Source organism: Folsomia candida, unplaced genomic scaffold (assembly GCF_002217175.1).
Source record: "Folsomia candida strain VU population unplaced genomic scaffold, ASM221717v1 Fcan01_Sc009, whole genome shotgun sequence".
Lineage (NCBI taxonomy): Eukaryota > Metazoa > Arthropoda > Collembola > Entomobryomorpha > Isotomidae > Folsomia > Folsomia candida.
This window is the reverse complement of record NW_019091201.1, coordinates 2,469,921-2,491,301: the sequence shown is the minus strand read 5'-3', so window position 1 is coordinate 2,491,301 and position 21,381 is coordinate 2,469,921. Positions and strand designations below refer to the sequence as shown.

The window sequence follows — 21,381 nt, the reverse complement described above, 5'->3', positions numbered from 1 at the left end:
AATAAGCTAACATTTATTGATTATCAATTTTTTTGAATCCAGTAAAACACACAATAATTTTACCAATGATAACATTTCGTCAAATTAAAATAAGTAGTAAATAAAATAACTACATGATTGGATACATGATAAATGATTAAAAACAACAAATTTTAAAATCCTGGAGAGAGGTAGATGCTTATCATCATCATTCTTTTAAAATAAAATCGCCCCAAATTTGTCAAGGTACTCTATAAATCACTAGAATTCATTGATTGTTGGCTGCTTACTGTCCCCTAATCTGTGTAACATTTAAACTAACTAATTTTTAACAGTCAACAATTAACTCTACTTCTGTTAAATATATTTAGTTACATATATTTCTGCAAACTACGCTCTTTAACATCGGATAGTATTTTCATCTAGTTTTCGAGTATTTATTTAATTTGAATATTTATGAGCTGAAGATAAAACTAATATTCTACTGGAAAAAGCAGTTTTTTCACTAGTTCACCAATCGAATCGCTATAGGCCAACAACAACGTTTAAAACGCCAAAAAAACGTCCCCTCACAAAATGCATAGTCAAACTGTAGTTTGACAAAGTGAGATCAAAGATCACAATTAAAAAATATAGACAAATTATTTTCACATAAAATGTTGTAATGTTTCTTGGTGGTGTTTGTTTTTTAATACTTCGAAAAATGGAAAGAATATTAAATTTTTTTTCGAAGTGTGATCGATCTCAGGAAATTTTATCCTTTGATGGAACAAAGTCCATTAGTTTGCACTGGGAGTAGGAGCAGAGATGGTGACATGACCGGAAGGGTCGAATAAGGGTCATTGACCTCATAATAACGACTTTATGGTCATTCCATCTCCTTCTCCACGTTCTTCTACCGGGTTCAAGGTTGACTTGTTGTTGCTGGCGAAAATGATGATGATAATAACGTTTCTTATCATCATAAAATGGCTGTTGTTGTTCTCTAAAACCCAACCATTTTCTATTCTTCTTTGAGTGGAATCTCACAAGAAAAAGAGTGAAAACGTTGTAAAAAACAAGATGAGAAAATGTTTGGAACAATATTAAAAAGAAAAGAATCGCGTACAAAGTCTCGACTGCGGCTTTGGTATTTTCGAAGTCATTTTGTCTCACGAAGTAGCACCTTTTCTTGTCATCATAAGTGTAGTAACTCGTATTCTCGTTGGCATTCCTTAAAACTAATAAATTATCTGGTAAAGTATTTTCTACCATTGGAAAATGGTACGCGTCGTTGTTTCCGTAAATCTCAATTTTAGCAGTGTCTTCCGTTTTTCCGTTATTATTATGCTTTCCAGTTTCTCCCTTGAATAATAAAACTTTAAAGTTGTGACGAATCGTGTCGAGATAAGAATGATTAAAAAAGTAGGATTGAAAATTGAGATCAGTGAAAGTAAAGGAGAATGAATTAACCTCGTTCTGGATTAACGGGTGGAAAATGAGAGAGTAAAATAATTCTAAAAAAAATTCCGGGTGGTGAAAAGACGTAGATCCAGCAGAGTTATGACTCTTCCCCAGCAGCAGAAATGATAGGTGAATTTGATTCCAGGATAAATTTTGGTGACCGGAAAGAATGAGGAGAAAAAGGTCCATGGACAAGTCCGAGTTGGTGCCGGAAGTGGTGCCGGGGAAAAAGAGTCCTCAGCTAAGGACACAATTAGTGAGTTATTTTATGGAATAAATTAGTATTAATTAAAATAATACCTGGGGAATTTAGTGTACAGCGCGTAAGTCAGGTCATAGTTTTTAAATCGACAAAACTGACTCTCCATTCGGAGCCATTCCTTGATGGCGACGAGACGATCAATTTCCGCGTGAGAGTTGTATGCCGAACTTGCCTATAAGTGATAATGTTACATAATTATTGCAAATGCAGTTTTAAATGGTGGAAATTCCATTAAAAAATTCCTGTCTACCTTGTTGGCAAAAACAGTGACGACAAATTTTCCAGGGCGAAAGGTGTCCAAAACACGACCAATAACGTCCTTGTAGGAGCATTGGGATGCATTAGTTTCGAAGCTGACGTAGGAAAATTCTTCCTCCGGAGTTATATGGATAGTCATGTAGGATCCCTGAAGTAATTAATGCAAAAAATTCAAATTTTAAAATTTTAACCAATTTAAGGAACACTAGTTTAACTGCAAATCGAATGAACTACAAAAATTAGTGTGGATAAAATAAAAATTTACAAAAACCGAGCCTTCAAAACCAAAAATCAAGCAAAAATAAATAAAAACCAACTACGATTTGTCTCTTGAAATCAACAAAAATTAGAAAAGTTTGTACATCGATAACTTACATCAGAGCTTTGATTTTCATTCTGGATCGAAGCATGAAAGTAAATCAAGGAATTTTATGAATAATATCATCATTACTTTACTTCAGGCAAAGTTTTAAGAAAATTTATCGAATTACTGCATGAATTTAAGTATTTCTGATAAGTACAAGTTATCATTTGACTAAGTAGCCATTTACTTACATTTTTGAAGATTCCATTCATGGAGTAGCCACAAGGGTCGAATAGATGCTCGTTGATAAGTGCGTTTGGAATGATTCTGTCAATTCCCGACTTCTGCAAAATATTCATTTGACAAGGAAATTTACTAAAGCTGCTCAAGTTTCTCTTATCTTGACCATTAAAATTATTATGTATAATCGTACCAGAGTAGCTTCTTGTCCAGATTTACAAACTGCAATTGAAATAATTTGATTGATGTGCAATGGAAATTTACATCATTTTCACATAATAAATGTGTAATAAGACCTTCTTTGGTAAAGATCCGCATCACGCTCGGGTCGAGCTCGGTCATCAAAACTTCCAAAGTTTGATCAGGTTCCAAATTTCCGCGACAATGTTGCATTCGATTTCCGAGTGAGTTGACCGTGTACAAATACCAACAGTCACGATTCACGCTGCCGAGACAGTAGGCTGACCCGTCTATAATTAAGAATTGCCATAAATATTTTATAAAATGTCCTGAAAATAATAAATTTCGAAAAAACGAACCATGAAAGAAAGTGTCCAACAGATCCACTTCTTGGTCAAAATGGCGGTGTGGGGACCTTTGAAGTTCTGGCTTTTTGTAGTTTTTTCGTGAATAGAAGACATCCTAATTTTTTTTTTAATCATTTAATAAAATGGAGACCAAAACTACATAATTTTGAAATCTTACTTCAACTTCGTCAAACCCAGCATATTTTTTGACCAGGACGAGCAGATTTTTCATGCAGAGGAGTGGCGTCGTGGTGCCGCAAGTTTTGAGGATAAAACGTTTCTTGGAAACAAACAAACTGCTCTCGCTGCAAACACATAACGAAAAGTGGGATTGCCTCCATTAAGGAAAAATTCGTGATATATTTTTATCAGAAATTCGTTGACTAGCACGACCAGCCATCTATTAATTTTTATGTATTACAGCCATAAAGTTGGAATCACTCGCCATCATTATCTTGTTTTCCATCACGTAAAGAATTCAAAGTTTGACTTGAAATGCAAGACTGCAAACGAATGACTGCGAGTTAAATAATAAATGTCTAGCTCCACTAATCACCCTCATAATTAATTTCTCTATGCTTAAACATGTCCTTGAACTGGTAAATGTCCTATTTAAACCAAAGAAGAGGTTCATGTAAGAGCACAAAGTGATTAAAGTAATTGAGTTAAAATTCAGCATCGGACGAGATGAAGAAGAACGAGACTATTTTGCAAAGTCAGAGACCATGCATTTTATTACAAACCCTGTGACTGACTGAGTTAAATTCGGTGACATATTGATCTAGACAAATTATTTTATCTACTAAAATTAGCAACAAAGTCATAATTTTTTATGGTCTAACATGAGATGACCCCTTTGAATGGTTTGAGGACTAATGGTTCCAGCTTTATGGCAAATATACAATTTCTTAAAATATATGTAGGAATTTGTAAACTACAAAATTATAATTTTCATAAATAACCACCACACATTGCATAAAAGTGCAAATATATGTAAATCTTTTGTCAAAATAGGTATGTATTTCTTAGACTAATAGAAATCAAATCATCATGTACTTAACGTTATATAACGACAGACCACACAGAATATGTACTCATGTAGAAGCAAACACCACCGCACCGGCGATAAAGCGAGGGGTAACACCCTTAGTTCCTGCCCACGGTTACTAAACATTTTGAAATTTCGGAACACAACAACGCCCTTTTAAGTTGAGTGACTGAACTGAGAAGGGAACTGGAGTTGACCTTTGTGCAGGCAGGTCACATCAGGAATGTTCCAGATACTCCAACAATACGAATTATTGTTCGAGCCTGGGGGCGCTCCCCAGAGGTTTTGGGCAAAGGCACCCATCCTCCACAAGAGCCCACTCCCCTGCCACCACAGGGCAGGACCCTTCCTCCCTTTACGACTCGGAAATTGATAACAAAATTTAAAATTTTTTTAGAATTTCTGAAAAATATACGTATCGAGTCAAGAGGGAGGAAGAGCATGAGATAAAAATAGGGCTTAGAGAATCATACTTTTGCCAGTACCGGAAGCCCCTCATCGCTGGGAGCAGCTCCCGGTACGGATCGAAGGCTGCCAACGACAACCAGAAAGGAAAGGAGGAGGAGATGATCATCAGAGATCAGAGACACTGGCCACATGGACTCGAGAGACTGCATTCACTGCTGCCTTTTTGCTTGACCAAGTACCCAGTCATAGGAGATCGATCAGAGATTGAGACCAAATCTGGAAACATAACGACACCACTCTCATTCTCAATGCGTAGGAGGAGGTCATACCACCTTAGATCGAGAAAATTTGACCCAGGAGGGCGCTCCTTAATGTTTTCTCCGAGTCCTTTCGTTTCGTCCACTATTTGTAGTATCACGTGGTTTCCAGTACCAAAACTGACCGTTACGTGACCTGTGCCTTACCTTGTAGGCCGTGTATCATAATTTGCATATATGTACATACATACATGTAACACAACGTCAGCGGTAGCGTTATACATTCGGATATTAATGCAAGACACACGGGTTAACAAAGTGATGTTAAGCAAAGCAATAAAAATTGTATTAGTGGTCAAGTCATAATCCTTCAATCATGTGAATATTGCATGCAGAACGTTATTTTAGGTGGATAAGCAGACCAAGTTTCATTGACACGACCTGATCGTCATTTAACAGGCGAATATCTCAGTATTTGATAAGCGATACGTTCTCTGGCCGGCAACGAGGCGACGAGGACACGAATATGTAAAAATGGGTGCATCCAATTCATTCCATTTATTCACCCCATGTCATACTTCTGACTTATGTAATACATACCTACTAAATTTCTGCTAAAGAATCGTCTTTTTCCGTCCTCCATTAAATTACATTGTAGAATGTGAGACGTTACATACGGCCGGAATTCTCAAATTTCATTTACAAAGGATATTCCAACTGTTTGAATTTTTGCATAGAAGGAAACTTGACTCGGCAAAATTAAACGTGATGACGCCGGCGAAACGGATGAAAAACACCAACTTAGTAACAATGGCTGTGTCAACTAAACCATCATTTTTAAATGTCAAAAGACATTGGATACCAATGAGCAAAAAATTGCCGACCATTCAATCTTATCAAATCTATCTAAGCAAGCGCCAAAATGCCATAAAATTATTAATGTGATGGGTATCCTATTGTCATAACTAAATCAAAATATGAAATCTGATCAGGGATTGAAATGCCAGACCAATTTTATAGCGGAAAAGTGCCCAGTCATTTTACAGAGTTGGTTGCCCAGTGCAAACACGAGGTCCACAAATGCCGGTTCCAAGCATGGAATTGTTGAGTGCTTATGGACCGAAATTTGCAAATCGTATTTGGACGTACCTATCTATCTGTCGTCATTTATTGCAACGCGATTTCCAATAAGAATTGCCTTCGTGCCTATGTACACGATTCCCATTTTATGGCTCGTCTGGTCGGTGCCATTTTTATTGCTTGCAATTATTATGCAACTTGAAACGAAAACCTGTATTGGAGCAAGTACATACATACGAGTACCTAATATGAACTAATAAACGTGCCATTATTTTTTAACTGGAGAGAATGACCAAGGACTATTATTGTCCTAACAGTTTTATTATTGTCATAATATTGGTTTATGGTCTGTAATTTGAGTCATCTTCTAACAAGCAAACTGACAAAAATTATTGACTAAAAATGTCTGGTGGCCATCAAGCATTGATCGCTGATCAAACCTTGCTGAGATATATGCATGTAAAGAATACACAATTTTAGTTGGGTCAATATTTGATGGATGATTTGTCAAAGATTTGTATTTACCAATACGTAAATCTTCTTAATGTTTACTCGAGTAGATAATTTTACTTAATTTACTTAGAATTAGGAGACAAACAAGCGGAGACAGAATTCTAATCCAATTTTGCCCTCTCACAATATAGATAGATCAGTATTTTAAACTTTGAGGAATCCTGTTATCATCAATTTGAAGTCTTGGGACTCCAACTACTCAAACTTTATCTATCTTTCCCATGTAAGAAAACATGTTAATTGATGATGAGTGATATTATTTGTCTCAAATTTGGTCAACCAGAGGAGGAAATTAACTTGAACCCAAGTAAATTCAAGTTATGGTCGGTTTATCTGCTCTGCCCCAAAATTCCAGTCCTACTTACTTAAATCTCATCATTGAGAAAAGATAATGAGAAAGTTGTTCTGTTTATGATGATTAGAATTTGACAAATCTTATGGATTACACGTCTTTCTATTCACTTATGCAAAAAAATGAATTAATTCTGATGCATTTAGTATTTATTTAAATCTAATGGTCTGGATGACACAACCGATTAAAAATATGGTGAGGTGACCTTCACAATAATTTGATAATACTGAATACCCATCGTCTCATCCATCCAAACAGCCAGACACCATTGATTGTCATACTTTTAGTTAGTCGTCCAAGGGGATTGTCTCATTTATTTTTTGATAAAGCGTGTTCCTCTAACTGACTGAACTGAACTTTGATTGACCTTTTTTGTGCAAGCGGAATAATTCAGGATTTGACATTAAATAGTACGGAGAAATTGTTGGCGTGTGTGCGATAGTAAAAGTAAAAGGAATAATAAAAATAAAGCCGAATTAAGTATTTTTTAATAAGCCGATAACACATTATCCGGGACCACACCATACCACACCACAGACATAAGCGCATTATTATTTATGTAGAGGCAAAGTCCGCAGCTGAGAGGTCACGTATGTCATAAAGAGGTCATGCCCCACATCATCTTACATACTCACATATTATGCAAAAACATTTCACTTTTAACAATCAAGTTTTTTTACCACAAAACCAAAAGCGACATTAATGCAGCGTACATATTTACATAAATACATAATTATTGGTATTTGGAATTGTACATTTCGTAAAAAACATCACTTAATAATTCCCCCACCTATTAAACTTTTGTTATTTTTAGATGATAGATGAAGAATTTTTTTTACAAAATAATAATAAAGCAAGTGAAATATTTATGTAAGAAAAAATTTGTTCTGGTTACCTTAAAACGTACGAGTCCATGCATTCGTTGGACAGCATGTTGATTATTTCGCACTTGACGACTCGCAAAAGACCCTTGATTTTCTCCCTGAAAGAAATTAAGAGGATGCAATTAATGGAAATTCCACAATATTTTAGCAACATCTTAAAGAGTTCGTATGATACATAAAGAGCATAATATTCAAACTAGTCATTCGGTGAAACCGGTTGTGTTTTGGTTATGCAAGGGTAAAAATAGCACATTTTCATACCATTCCATTCAGTTAGTCACATTGCGAAATAATGTGACTCTCTTTTCTCTCTCTCATCTGCTTTAAAAGTGGAAGTTTTTTAATGTTGTGTGTTCCTCACAAAAGTCTAGAACATGCTAAAAAATGGCTATATTCAGAACGTCACGACTGTATCAAAAAAACTGCAGTCATCAATCATGAATCCCCATTTTGTTCCTCACTCAAGGTCCTTGACAAAAGCAGAGCTGACAAAAAAAGTACATCTGACAATCACTCCATATTGGTTTTCGGAGTTGACTGATAAGCCGAACTTTTGAAAACGCCTTGCCCCTGATTTTCAATACGGGTTTAGATTAGCTCATCCCATGTGGAATTTGCGTATAGACGACTATGTAATATGAGTGGGTCGTCTCTCTTCTTGGGAGAAATAACCTATGATGTAACTATAGTCTCATCGTTCGTGGTGTCTGCTCAGTCAACCTCAAACCCGGCCTTACGTTTTGGCAAGCGTCGACTAATCTAAATCTAATGGAATGTACTTACCGACGGATTGCGATCGCATGGTAATGAACGAACGGATAAAAAAAGTATCATGCGAGAAACGCGTACAATTTACACGATTTTTCCCCAAATGCCAAACTTTTATTAGGAATAAGTGCAGTGCATTTATGACGAGGATAAATTATAACGGGAATACTGGAAAGGTCAGAGTCGTCGTAATATTGACGGTTGACAGGTTCTCGAAGGTTCTTGCGATGCATCGATGCAATCGGAGTCAACTTACGTCCCGACATTTACCCGATATTTATATTGAGAAATGGTTAAGGACACGAGGTTTTGTTTTCGTATGACGACAAACAGGAAGGAATGAGAAACATTGATTGAGTCGTTTTCAGCATGAGGAGAAAATGATGGGACAGAAAACGAGGAAAAATATGCGCACAAAATTTCACAAAATCGGAATTCTGCCTACTTTCACTTATTTCCTAGAAATGTAAAAAAATACCAAATTTTGGCACTACTCACCTTGGAATCATCCTCAAATCACAATTCTGCGTTTTCCCATCCGACTTGGTAAACCAAACTTCAAGTAATTTTTCGACCCCTTCAAAGAAATGATCCTCACTTTCTGGCATGTCTGAATTGTCCGTGTCTGAGTCTGCCCCGGAAGTGGGGTTGCTGATGATAATGTCGTCCAAGCGTGGACGGTCATCATGATCCGAGTCCGAGTCCCCACTGGACGAGAAGACGGACACGATCTGGTGGTCAGAGTGGTCCGAATAATCCGAATCGGACGACATTTTTACGCGTGGCTTGTTTTGTCTCGTCGTCGTGATATTTTTTGAGGTGGATTGTTCAAAAATAATGAAAATGAAGAGTTTTTATGTGCTTCTGAGTGAGATTAGGACGTGAAGAGTTGATGGGGAACGTGGCCGTGGGGTGTCAACTTGGATTGTTGATATCGGGAGGTACTTGATCTTTGGCTTGGTGTGGGGGTCCAAGATAGTAGATTCTGAAATTATCAAAATACACATTAAAATTTTGAAAATTATTTTTTTCAAAAATGCTAATTTTTTCAAAATCCCCCCTACGTTTGGGGCCGGTCAGGAGGAAGCTTGTCCCTCAACCGCCGACGTTTCTCGGTCAGGTATCAACTGAGGAGGAAGGTCATGGCTTTGCGAGTTTCGCCGTCGCAATCGCCTCCACCGCCACGACCAGAAATCTCCTCCGTCAACGTTTCGTCGCCGATTTTTACGAGTAACGCACAACCACAAGTGACAAACAAGTCAGGAACTGTGGTTGCGGGACCAAATGACATAATAGTAATTCGTGTACCAATTTCAGTACAAGTTAACTGGACAAAATTGGTTTCTTAGAGGACTTGTGGTATCCGTATTTGCAATGCACTTTGATTGAGAGAGGGGTGGGGTAAAGTAATAAGTAAATATTATTTTCGACACAGAAATGGTAAAGGAGAGAAAGTCGATAGTCGACTAATGGGTGGATTGCAGAGTCAAGGATACGGATGAACGTCGCGAGAAATCTACGCAGGCAGAGTAGAGAAAGCTAGCGAATTTCGCGTAATATGTAGGAGTCGGGCACTAAATCATACGTATATTCGCATATATGTACGGGCTATATTGCCAAAATGCTTGCAAAATCGGGCACCTCCCAAGTCCCAACCGACCCAGATAGAAAAAATGTGCTTTCTCCCGACTCCATTGGGCCAGCAGAGAGAGGAGGCGGACAGTTGAAGGTGAAAGTGAGGGAAGGGAAAACAATAATGCGATTCTAATGCTATGGACGTGCGGAATAGAACGTTGAGCATATAAAATGCACTGCATGCAAATTTTGTTAGCAGATCGACTGAGCATGAAATCAGGACTATTTTATAGAAATGGATGACAAAGAGCTGCAAGTTTTTCGAAATTTTAGGATCCAAATCCATCCACTAATCTTCATTTCATACAATTTAGAAAAAAAGCTATGACGTTGTTACTCTACTATATCCATTGACTGGTGTATTTACTCACCCTTGGAAAAATTTGGTCACCACACGTTCGGTCTTTTCCGAACACGGGTATTCCCTGTAATCGGATCCTCCAATGGTTGAAGATGTACGTACGTACGTAAGAAGAGATGCTTATGAATCTTGCTAGAAGAGAATTACTAGGAATTATTGGAATCTAATGTACACAGTGTTCTTTTTTTAACTATGCGTTGAAATACGACGGCGATAAGAAATCTGTAACAAAAAGACTGTGAAAGAGTATGAATACGTTTAACTCTCTCTCTCTCGAGTCGTCTTCCGTTAACTGAGCTCCGGCAAAGTTGCTCATCCAGCTTTAACTAAATGTCGAACCTTTAAGACTCTGGTTGGGTTTAGTAATTGTGGTTAAAGAAAAGGGCACACATGCATATGCAGCATGGGTTGAGAGCATGTTGGACAAGAGATAATAATATAAAGTGTGCTCTTATATGCACGAGTTTGGTTATTAGGCGACACATGTATGTAGATACTTGGTAAAGAAACCTATTGAATGGAAAAGGCTGCATATATATGCATGCTCATATCCCAAGAAAGCAAGGAGTTAAGTATTTACCAGTAATATGAATCTGAGTCATCCTTATGTACTTCATTCAGGAAAATATTGATTGGACTTGATGCCTTTTTCAATGAACGTTACATGAGAAACGTCAAGTTGTGACGTTGATTGGTGGCAAATTGGCATGAATTTTTAATATGTTTATGTACATATAAGGGTGAAAGTGCATGGATTCTGGAAATGTGCAGAAACCTATGGTCACGCTGTAATAGATATTTCGTAACAAGTACGTCATCGTGCATATGCTGTTAGCCTGTATATTATGACAATTTGGCATGCTTCTTCAGATAAATCGGGTATACATAAGGGCTTGCGAAAATTCTCGGAATTGTTTGTACAACAGAAGGAATAAAAACAAGAAGTATTGGCGTTAGGAAATGTTTTGTTGATAAAACAGCTTAAGTTTTGATACTGATTATCATAAGTATGGATGAGTGTTTAGCTCATTTTCATGTTAATTACAGGATATTCATTTAGTAGTAAGCGTGTTCGTGGAACCGTTTTATGCTCCCAACTTTTACGTTCCCCATTGATCATTGATTACAATGCCTAGAGTAACAGACAACAGGGTGACTCATACTACTTTCAGAAACTGGCTAAAAAAACCTTTAAATTTTGCACCATGAATAAATATATGGAAGGACCTATCCGAATCAGTTATGTAGAACATGGAATTAGATTACTATACTACATATAAATATACAGATTTTCCCAGCCCACCAACATCGAGGCTTTCCTCTACTCCCGAAGCCAATTAAGGATAAGTCACTTATCCTAAGTTTATTTTATATTTTACGAATGAGTTTTTGAAATTAAGCGAGAAAATCTATCCATTAATTGTCATCATGCTTTGTCTGGTCTTGTCCATTTAAAAGGCTTGGTCAAAAGTTACACTCTTCTCGAGATATTTCGAAAATCATGAAAAATTGCGGAAATGCCAAATTACAATAGGAAAGTTAAATCTTTCATTTTGTAAATTATTAAATTGTAATAATCTTAATTATTTCCAACATCAATCATCGAATGATGCAGGTTTGCATAGCATATTTTATTCCATGGTTGTATTTCCTTTCTGCGTGTCATGTCATGGGGTCATCATCACAAGCGTACGGATGATGACACCAGAATTTCAGTAAATAATATTGACAACTTTATTCAACCCATTTTCCTCACAAGCACAAGTACAAAATACGACGGTGATCATGATTAATGCGGACTTTTCTGGAATCACAAAGCACAAGCTGTATGATTTATTCTGTGATGAATTTATATGCACATCCATCCATCAAATGTCCTCAATCTCATTTCATTGCTGCTGAACACGCGAATCGCATTATTATTTTTGTTCGAGACTTTATTTCTTTCGTACCATTATCAAGACTTACAGTAAGAAATTGGTGAAAATCATTAATCATGGTACAGAATATGTGTAATGTAAGTAGTATTGGACAATAATTGAAGGATATGCGGGACAACCTCGCTAAACTAACCGACTTAATCTAGATGGAAATTGTGTATTAACCTTCTACTACAAATGACATATGCATTCAGATAAATCTGCCCATTACGCAATAATTATTTCTAAATATTATCAATAAAAGCTAAAACAATTACTAAATCTACTCGCTAAACGAAACGTTGTTTTTTATACAGAGTCACAAATATTTCCTCCAAGGATTGATATCTCAATGTCAAAAAAGTTTCAAATTCATCATTGCCAGCAAGTGCAGAGTAATGAGAAAGTGGGCATTTTTTGTGGCCCACTTATTCCACGCGGATGTACGTTTCTGAGGTCATGAAACTGTTGAAATTGATGCATTTTGATGATCCAGGTCCAAAAATCTTGTTGTGATGATGTCGGGCATAACGCATAATATAGATTAAAACACAGATTTACATATTTACGAACGACGTTATAGTGCAAGCTCAATATTGATGTACGCAATAGTTCTGCGATTGCAATGATGTAAAACTTTTCCAGTGATTGAATGGTTAGTATTCTTGTTCCAAAATGAATTCCGAATTGGTTTGGGTTTTTGAACCTTATAGCTTAACCTACAAGCTAAAAGTTTACCTTGTCACTCGCCTCCTCAATTTGAGGGGGAGCAACGGCGCTTTTACTTTCACTTGTGTCACAGTCGTCGTCAAATTGTCCGTCTTAATACGAATTGTAGGAAGTTGGGGTTGCTGAGGAGAGATAGAAGTCGTCGAGGAGCTGAAGTTCCATTTTATGCGTGTTTTGGATGGAATTGCTAAATGTATTTGATTTCTTGTGTACCAAATCATTCATTTACCAAGAGAGGAGCGAGAGGAAATATACAATAATTACAAATATATGTATGTAATACAGGACAGGGACTTGGTTTTCTTAGTAAAATGGTAAAAATATCCATTTATTGCATGGCGCATTTTTGGTAAAAACAGACTCCTCGATAGATATTGGCTGGTTGGTTCACTTTATAACTTGGTAATAAGATTATGACTTGCATATCTCATTTGAAAATTAAATTAGTTTAAATATGTCAGCAAAAGTCAGTCACATTAACAATATTTAACTACTTTACCCCTTCCTGTGCAGTACATAATATAGAATAATAATAATAATTGTCACTGAGTTTGAGTAATAAGTAGTTTCGCATCATTCACCCAAAATTATTATAACTGACCAGGTTTCTAAAATTGTCACAATATTCATATCAAATCAGTCCTTCAACTTATATAAAAACGAAACGAAATGCACAAAAAAAGTCAACAACAATTAAATAAACATAATAATAACAGTTAAATAATAAGTTACAGTTGTGATAATTAAATGAGTTCAGTTGACTTTATAAACGCAGACAGAAGAATAATAGCAGCGTTTACGATAATCTACACTAAAAAACACTACGCTAGTCTGAATTTTTTCGTATAGTTACTAACTTGTATACGAACTAATTAACCTAAACTCTAGTTCATATTAATAAACTTTGTTAATTAACTCGTGGGTTCAAGAAGATCCATTTTCACCCGTTTCCGTCATTCCTATAATTTCGTTGTGATTTTCTACAAAGTTTTCTTGGCTGTTGGTGTCTTCTTCTTGAACTTGTTGCGAATGTAAACCGGGTGAAGAAGAAGAATGTTTATTATGAATAGGAAAGGAAATTGGTTGGTCGATTTCGATATTATGTTTGGAAGAAGGTATACACCTGTTGTCATCATCATCTTCACAAGCAACACTTTGAAGATTTTGGCCACCACTACAAGACTCGTCACCACCGTAGTTTGGCGAAGAGGAATTATTAATAAATATGTCGTCCCTTCCCCTATCGTTATCGTGACCACTGCCATTATTGTGACGATACTGTTCACTAACGTTACTTTCATCATCTTCTACTTCAGGGGCAGTGTGGGGAGAATAAACTCGCCCTTCTTGATTTTCACGACCGTGGTCATTGTTGTCATTTGATTCTTCATTATCTGGACCATTTGAGGACGAATGAAAATTACTATTACTATGATAATCCGTTGGAGGAGGAGGAGAAAACGATTCTTGTTGAATGTATTCGTCCCTACTGTTATATTCGTTGTTTTGATTTTGAAAACTGGAAGAATTTTCGTCGTGTGGTTGTTGAGTTTGATGGTGGTACTGAGAGGGCGAATCCTCAGTTTCTTGTTGATATAAAGAGGAAGAATTGTTGTCATTTACTGAATCATAATTAGTGATATCGTCTTTTGAGTTGTCAAATTCCTCGATATTTTCCCCCTTGTCGTGAGAAATTGGGCTATTATGATCATTATAAGAATCTTCGGGTGGCTCTTCATGAACTTGCTGCTCAGAATTGTCTTCTTCGTTCCAATTTCTTTCATTCTCATTACCAGCCAATTCTTTCGGCCCATTACTATTTTCATTGGATTCAAAATTTTCCTCACTGAATCTAGAATTATTCGAGATTTCCATATTTTGATCGGCTCCTTCCTGATATATTTGTTCTTGAGTTTCTTCAAAATTCTCTGAGGCAGGGTTATTAGTGGGTGCGTTGTTACAATCCCAGTTGTTTGCTGGGGTATCTTGTGGTGCCGATACATCTGAAGGCTGGACGGAGTTGTTGGCATTGTCTTCATCATCTTCCCAATTTTCTTCCACCGGAACAATTTTTTCTTGAGGCTGTTGTCGTTCACTGGATTGACGAGGTCGAGATTCTTCGTCACGACTATGAGGTTGACGTCGGCTGTCTCGTTCACGGCTACGATTTCTGCTATCTTTTCTGTCCCTGTTATAGCTCCGGTCTCGCTCCTCTCTCCGACCACCACGATCTCGATCCCTTCCTCGGTCACGGTCACGACCTACACAGTAACATATTTACTTAGACAAAAATATGATGGCAATATAGTTACTATAAAATAAAACACTCACCTTCCTCAGATCCGGTAGAATTGCGACCACCACTACCACGACCAAAGGGAGGACCTCCACTAACGTCATCACGATCACCACCATCCCATGGTTTTCTTCCTCCTCGTCCCCATCCACCGCTCATGGTGGGTTCGTCGCCGCCATCCCACCCTTCATTCGCATTTCTATTCCACCAACCCCCTTTATCATTGTTATCCCTTCCTCCCCTTCCTCTCGAGTTTGCTCCTCCACCGCGCATAAACCCGTCACCACCACCGCCGGCATTAGGCCTTCCTCCACCTCCTCGATTATTATCATCTCCACTTCCCCAAGTGGTTTCAAACAAGTTTCGATCCGGTTGTCCCCCTCCTAAGGCTCTAGGTTGCCCAAATAGTGGTGGAGGCCCATCAGACGATGGAGGTGGTACTCCAATGTCGAATGGATTTTCAGATAAGCTGCTCTGAACAAAGGGATTTCCAGCAAATGGATTCGGGTTGAGGAAAGGATTCGGAGCGTCAAACCAAGACCTTGGTCCGGTCATTTGGGCAGAAGGAGGAGGACCGTCTACTCCCATGAAACCAGGACGAGGGAATTGATTTCCTCCAGGACCAACTAAAAGTAATGAATATTTTAATGCATTAGGATCACACATCAAGTGATTAATCGTGATTAAATTACGAGAAAGAAGAGACTGTTGAGGAAATCCTCTTGGGGGACCTCCAGGCTGCATTCGGTCAACAGGTCCTCTGGGCCCACCCAACATTGCTCCAGGATTTCCCAGCAAAGATGGACCAGCCTTGTCATTATTAAATCCATAACCTGAAAAAAAAACAATATAGCGTAAACCAAGTTTGCATATATAGACTTCATTTATTAAGTTTAAATTGTCAAGAAACAGGTCAACAACCTTCCGCAAGACTCTTTAGTCTTTCAAACACTGGGCGTTCGTCCTTTACTAGCATGCCTTCTTGGGAAGATGGAGATGCTCTGGTGTCATCCATTGGGTTGTGCAAACTTTCATTAGTATCAGTAAATCTGCTTCGTCTCCTAAAGATTCATAAGAATGATTTTAGTACTAATTAGCGGATGAAGAATAACGATAATGAAAATAATATAAATGTTCACAGCATCTATATGCAAATGCTACCAGAGAAAAACATTGGCACTCAAACAGCTTTGATATATTTTTTATAGCAATTGCCTCAAGTACAATTAACCAAATGGGATTACTTGTACATAAAGTGGCCAATTGCAAAAGTACTGTCACAGACACACACAAATAAAAATATCAAGGACTCACTTTCCATCCTTTCTTTCCATTTTTCTAGAGTCATCCTCATCTTTCATAGACTGGTGTTGATCCATGATTGATTGGGTTTGTTGTGGCGGCATGCTATTCATGGGAGGCAAGTTCCCCATCGGACCGGCTGGAATATCGCCAAGCAGACTTGGACCCATCCCAGGTCCTCCCATTCCCATTCCAGGAGGCATCATCCCAGTCATCATTCCCATAGGCATACCCATTCCACCGAATGGTGGCATTCCAGGTCCCATCATCGGGGGAGGCACCATTCCCACAGGTATTCCCATTGACATCATCCCAACAGCTATAAAATAAACGAATAATAAACACCGAGATACTAATACCAGCATAATATTTGTAATAATTATCTTACGAGGCATTCCAAATGCGTTTTGCATCCCTTGCATTCCTTGGATCCCTGGAGGAGGACCTTGTCCTTGAGTCATAGCTACGGCGGCGGCGGCTGCGAGGTCGTTATTTCTATTAATTTCTGGGTCGGCAGGCTGCTTGGGAGCACTTTCAGAAGGGGGATTTCCACTTGGAAGAGTATTCTCTTGACTATTTTCCGACTCTATCATGTTCTGCTGTCCACCGACCTCTTTGTCACCCGACTTTAGTTTCTCTGTTTTTAATTACAATTGTGATTAGATAAATTTATATTTAAATAATTTATATATGAGCAAATACGTTTCAGGTGATCAGGCAACGTGTCTTCGTCCACACAACCTCCGTCTTCAAATTCTTCCAGATTCGTTTCAACACGAAGTTTCCCCCAAGGAATGTAAGATACTAAATAATCATATTATAAATATTACAGCCACCTTTATTGGTTTTATATAAAAACGTGTCTATACCTCCAGAATCAATTTCCCAATAGTCTTTCCATTCACGACCTTTCATTCCTTTTCCTGGGGCCCAGGCGACCTACGGAATAATGAACGAACATGTATAATTTGAATTTAACAAGTTCACTGTGATATAAATAGAACACGCACTGTTATAGTTTTCCCTTGCAATTTGGTATTCTTAAGACGGTCAAGAGCTCTTAAAGAATCTTGTCTCCTATTCATTACAATAAATGCACATCCTCGAGGTGGAATAAGGTCTATACTAACAATATCCCCATATGCGCCGAATTGATCTGCGTCAAAAAATTAATTAAGTATTATGACTTTATCATTATTTTGGTTACGGTTATCAAGTAATTACCGGACAAATCTTCTTGTGAAACTAATTTGGATAAATGTCCAACCCACAATGTGGTTGAACAGACTGAAAGGTGTTCTTTTTTAATGGGTGGGAAACCCTTCCTCACACGTTCCTTTTCTTTTTCGCGTTCACGTTCTTTATCTTCCTTCCGATCTCTGGATCTTGATCTGTTAAAATTTCAAGATTTCGAAAATTATTTACTGAATTGCTACATAAAAACAATAGCAAATAGTGCCAAATAAATAAGGTCCCTACCTGTACCGTTTTCTATCTCGACCTCCACCTCCGTCTCGTCCACGGCTTCTTGATCTCGACCTTCTAGATCTTGAGCGAGATCTACTTGATCTACGATCGCGAGACCTAACACACAATATTAACGCAAATTTCAGTTTTACAAATTACATAAATATATATGGTGTAAGTAATCACCTCTTGCGTCTTCGATCTCTTCGATCTTTGTTTTTGTTTGGTTCATCCGTTAAATCAATTTCTTCAACCCCTTGATTATGGTTGAACGCATTATAAGATTGATTCTCATCTCCTCCATGTTGTTGGTTATTATTAAACATATTGGTCTAGAAAATTTGCATACAAGACAATTTAAACTCTAAACCAAATACCAAATTCTTTAATGGCTACTTACAGCATGAGATACATCGGGTGGAGGAAAATGAACACTAGGAACATTGAAAGGCATCTGAATTCCAAATGGATTGTGACCATCTTGCCGTTGTCCAAGAAGACTTAACAATTGTTGGGCTTGTTGCTGCTGCTGTTGTTGTTGCTGCTGTTGCTGTTGTTGAGCCTCCTGTCCGTGATATTGCTGCTGTTGTTCAGCAATTGTTTGAAAAAATGGAGGAGGTAATAGCTGGTTGGATTGATGGCCTTGACTATTTCCTAATTGATTAGAGTTTTGATCAATGTCTTTTCTCGAACGACCTCCACCATCCTCAGATCCATCATAGTCAACAGCAAAGGGAAGACGCTGTAACGGTCCAAAAAATAATTTAAAAAATTGTTACACACAATTAATAAGTTGAATCATTATTACAGCGACAGCAGACGCTAATCGTTGATCAAAGGCTGCCTCCTGCTTATTAAGTTCGGCTAATTTTCGTTGTCGTTCCTGTTCTGGAGTTAGGTAACCCCCTCCGCCACCAGTGTGAGAGGTTGCAGCTGCAATCTGTTCCTATATTTGAAAATTTAATTATTATTCTGCAATCTGAAATAAATTACAACACTTATTCTAAATTATAAACTCAGCTAACCTGCAGAGTTGCAAGCTGCCTTAAAATTTCTGGGTTAGCTAAAATACTGCCGAGAGCATCCAGCCCAACATTATTTTGCTGGCTGTGATCTTGGTTTTTGTTCGAGGGTCCGCCATCCCCATCGTCGTCATCGCCGTAGTCATAGTCGAGCACTTCCTTCCTGAAGGGGACGGAAGGTAAGTTGCTTAGGAGCGAGGATATCGCTGCCGCAGCAGGGCCGCTAGGTCTGTTACTGGATGCAGCAATATGCTGCTGTTCTTGTTGTAATTGCTCCCAAATCGGATTATTTGGATCCGCCAAGTCGAAAAGTGGTTGAATCACTTCTGGTGAGAAGATTTTGTTCTTTTGCCACAGGTTGAGGACACGGATGATTTTTGCCTGGAAAATAATTTTAAAATTAATCCACATTGACAATAGGTTAAATTATTTTGCTTTGTACCTTTTCTTCTTCTGGACATTTGTACAAATGCATAAAAGTCGTCTGGATATTTCTCGCAAATCTAGGCGCAAATACATCCTTTTCAGATCCAAACTGATGACGCGACTGTCGTATTATTGAGTCGATAACGTATAGTCCAGGAATTTTATACTCTGATTTACACTGCAAATAGGAATAACATTAATACTACATAAACCGACATGTTAAACCTTGAGAATTACCTTTTGTATAAACTTTTCGACGCTTTGAACCACATGTTTGTACAATTTTACGCCTTTCAGTGCTGCCCTTGTCACTGCGGTCATCTTTCCTTTGGATATCGGTGGTTTCGCATCGTACAGGCTTTGCAGCTAAAGGATTCAATTACATAAATTACGATTCATTTATAACCACTGTAGTTTGTGACACTTATTTTTAAGTAGCTCACCTCTGCATTGAACGAATTGACCGCATCCATGTCATTCATTTTGAAGCCGTAAACGTATGACTTGACGTAACTCTTTTTACTCTCTGGAACTGATGATGGTGACAGCGACACTATCAATAATTAAAATAACTGTAGGAGCTCATGTATCATTTTTTGCACATGTTTGCCGGAGACCGTCGTTGACAGCGATACATAAATCAAAACGATTCTACAACACTACACACAGTGCGTCGCGGCGTGCAATTTGATAAGCCACCCCCAAAACGCACTCCCAAAAACTCAACCAAATTAAACCTACACCTATGAATTAAAAGATGAGGTAATTTTGGCAGTTTGTTTTGGAAGAATTATTTATAAACACGACACACCAATCACAATTATTTATACAAACAGCAAAATCAGCAGCAATTTACGGATCGATCTCGTACTTTTGAAATTTATCCGTCGTTGTCGTCATCGCCCGTAAATAATATTTAAAAATTGTGATACGTATTGCTGAGTAAGAACTTTGCTTTGTCCGTTATTAGGCAAAATGTTCGATTCACTAATTAAGATTCACTTCCGCAATGTTTTGATATTTAGAGATTCCTCCAATTATTTAAAAATTTTGTTTATTTCCGGCCGGGTTCAATCAAGTTTTGTATCCATCCCCACAAACTTTCCAACTAACAAGCTCTTCACCCACTTGAGTACGGTCCAATTAGTTAATTAAACTATCGTCATTATCTTTTTAACTTGTAATTTTTATTTTAACCATCTTCTTTTTGTCAACTTGACTTCGCTTGCTGTCATTTTGCTGCGTCTCACACTCTCACATGCATTAACATTGAGTTTGCAGGCAGCCACTTTTGTGTACAAGGAATTCGCCTATATAATTATTTTGGTAGGAGACTTAATTAATGAAATTTTCAAAATAATATTAAGCCGTACATTTTTATGGGGCTTTTTTTAAGTTGGTGATGATTTGAAATTTGTGTCAGTTTTCCAATCCAATTTTATTACTTTGTCGGGAGATTTCAGCGAGTCGGAACTTAAGTTCAAGTTTACTTCATCAGATGGCATTTGGCTGGTCAGTTGGGGAAAGCATAGCTCTAATTCGATGGATGAGAATTCGGAAATACGTAATAATAAAAAAAACGATATTTTTCATAAAATAATTTGTAATCAATCATCTGTAATATATACTTCTGTGAAACATAATTTAATGAAAAGTTATGATGATTTCAACGAACCAGAAAATCTTTTATTTATTTTTAATATATTTATTCTCCCAAGAAAAATATTACGGTGTTTCATTTACACTAAATTTTTTCATAAACTATTTTTTGTGACTTTAGTTAAATTGATTTCTTGGTAATTTATGTATATATTTTAGTTGATGACATAATCAAATAATAGTTTATAAATTAAATTATTCTTAAACATATTTCGACTTTTCGTTACGCGTTGACTAATAAG

General features: G+C 37.4%; 2 protein-coding genes across 5 annotated transcripts; both read right to left on the bottom strand.

Annotated features, from left to right (window-relative positions):
- Nucleotides 1–265: 265 nt before the first annotated feature.
- Nucleotides 266–10,639, bottom strand: LOC110854344 (S-adenosylmethionine decarboxylase proenzyme). 4 transcript variants are annotated; one of them, XR_002548310.2, is made up of 13 exons: nucleotides 10,330–10,639; nucleotides 8,822–9,308; nucleotides 7,567–7,653; nucleotides 3,192–3,318; nucleotides 3,026–3,128; nucleotides 2,783–2,956; nucleotides 2,680–2,708; nucleotides 2,498–2,590; nucleotides 2,318–2,338; nucleotides 1,935–2,090; nucleotides 1,723–1,856; nucleotides 1,432–1,663; nucleotides 266–1,323 (listed from the first exon to the last, which is right to left on the bottom strand). XR_002548310.2 is itself a non-coding variant. In XM_022102772.2 (12 exons), the coding sequence occupies exons 2-12, from the start codon at nucleotides 9,094–9,096 to the stop codon at nucleotides 1,660–1,662; spliced, it is 1,203 nt and encodes a 400-aa protein (XP_021958464.1). In that variant the 5' UTR covers nucleotides 9,097–9,308; nucleotides 10,330–10,639; the 3' UTR covers nucleotides 266–1,659. The 4 variants fall into 4 exon arrangements, 3 of the variants coding, with proteins under 3 accessions (XP_021958464.1, XP_021958465.1, XP_021958466.1); XM_022102772.2 differs by having other exon boundaries at nucleotides 266–1,663; XM_022102773.2 differs by lacking the exon at nucleotides 10,330–10,639 and adding an exon at nucleotides 9,388–9,849 and having other exon boundaries at nucleotides 266–1,663.
- Nucleotides 10,640–12,238: 1,599 nt separating this feature from the next.
- On the bottom strand, nucleotides 12,239–21,039 carry LOC110853741 (SR-related and CTD-associated factor 4). The gene is made up of 19 exons (XM_022102059.2): nucleotides 20,352–21,039; nucleotides 19,924–20,033; nucleotides 19,718–19,846; nucleotides 19,497–19,658; nucleotides 19,058–19,435; nucleotides 18,841–18,978; nucleotides 18,433–18,774; nucleotides 18,219–18,364; nucleotides 18,045–18,149; nucleotides 17,790–17,956; nucleotides 17,576–17,721; nucleotides 17,435–17,504; nucleotides 17,268–17,369; nucleotides 16,954–17,202; nucleotides 16,578–16,884; nucleotides 16,185–16,324; nucleotides 15,956–16,096; nucleotides 15,299–15,889; nucleotides 12,239–15,228 (listed from the first exon to the last, which is right to left on the bottom strand). Coding segments are annotated over exons 1-19 (4,761 nt in total). The 5' UTR covers nucleotides 20,353–21,039; the 3' UTR covers nucleotides 12,239–13,891.
- Between the last annotated feature and the right edge of the window lie 342 nt (nucleotides 21,040–21,381).

What these genes read in the sequence shown, in the direction of transcription:
- LOC110853741 (XM_022102059.2), bottom strand. An exon ending in AAACGCATTTGGAATGCCTC is followed by an intron (nt 16,885 to 16,953) that starts GTAAGATAATTA and finishes TTTATTTTATAG; the next exon opens with CTGTTGGGATGATGTCAATG. An exon ending in TTCTACCGGATCTGAGGAAG is followed by an intron (nt 15,229 to 15,298) that starts GTGAGTGTTTTA and finishes GTTACTGTGTAG; the next exon opens with GTCGTGACCGTGACCGAGGA.
- LOC110854344 (XM_022102772.2), bottom strand. Translation starts at nt 9,096, where the DNA reads ATGTCGTCCGATTCGGATTATTCGGACCACTCTGACCACCAGATCGTG. An exon ending in GATTTGAGGATGATTCCAAG is followed by an intron (nt 7,654 to 8,821) that starts GTGAGTAGTGCC and finishes AATTTCTTTCAG; the next exon opens with GGAGAAAATCAAGGGTCTTT. An exon ending in TCACTGTTTTTGCCAACAAG is followed by an intron (nt 1,857 to 1,934) that starts GTAGACAGGAAT and finishes TATCACTTATAG; the next exon opens with GCAAGTTCGGCATACAACTC.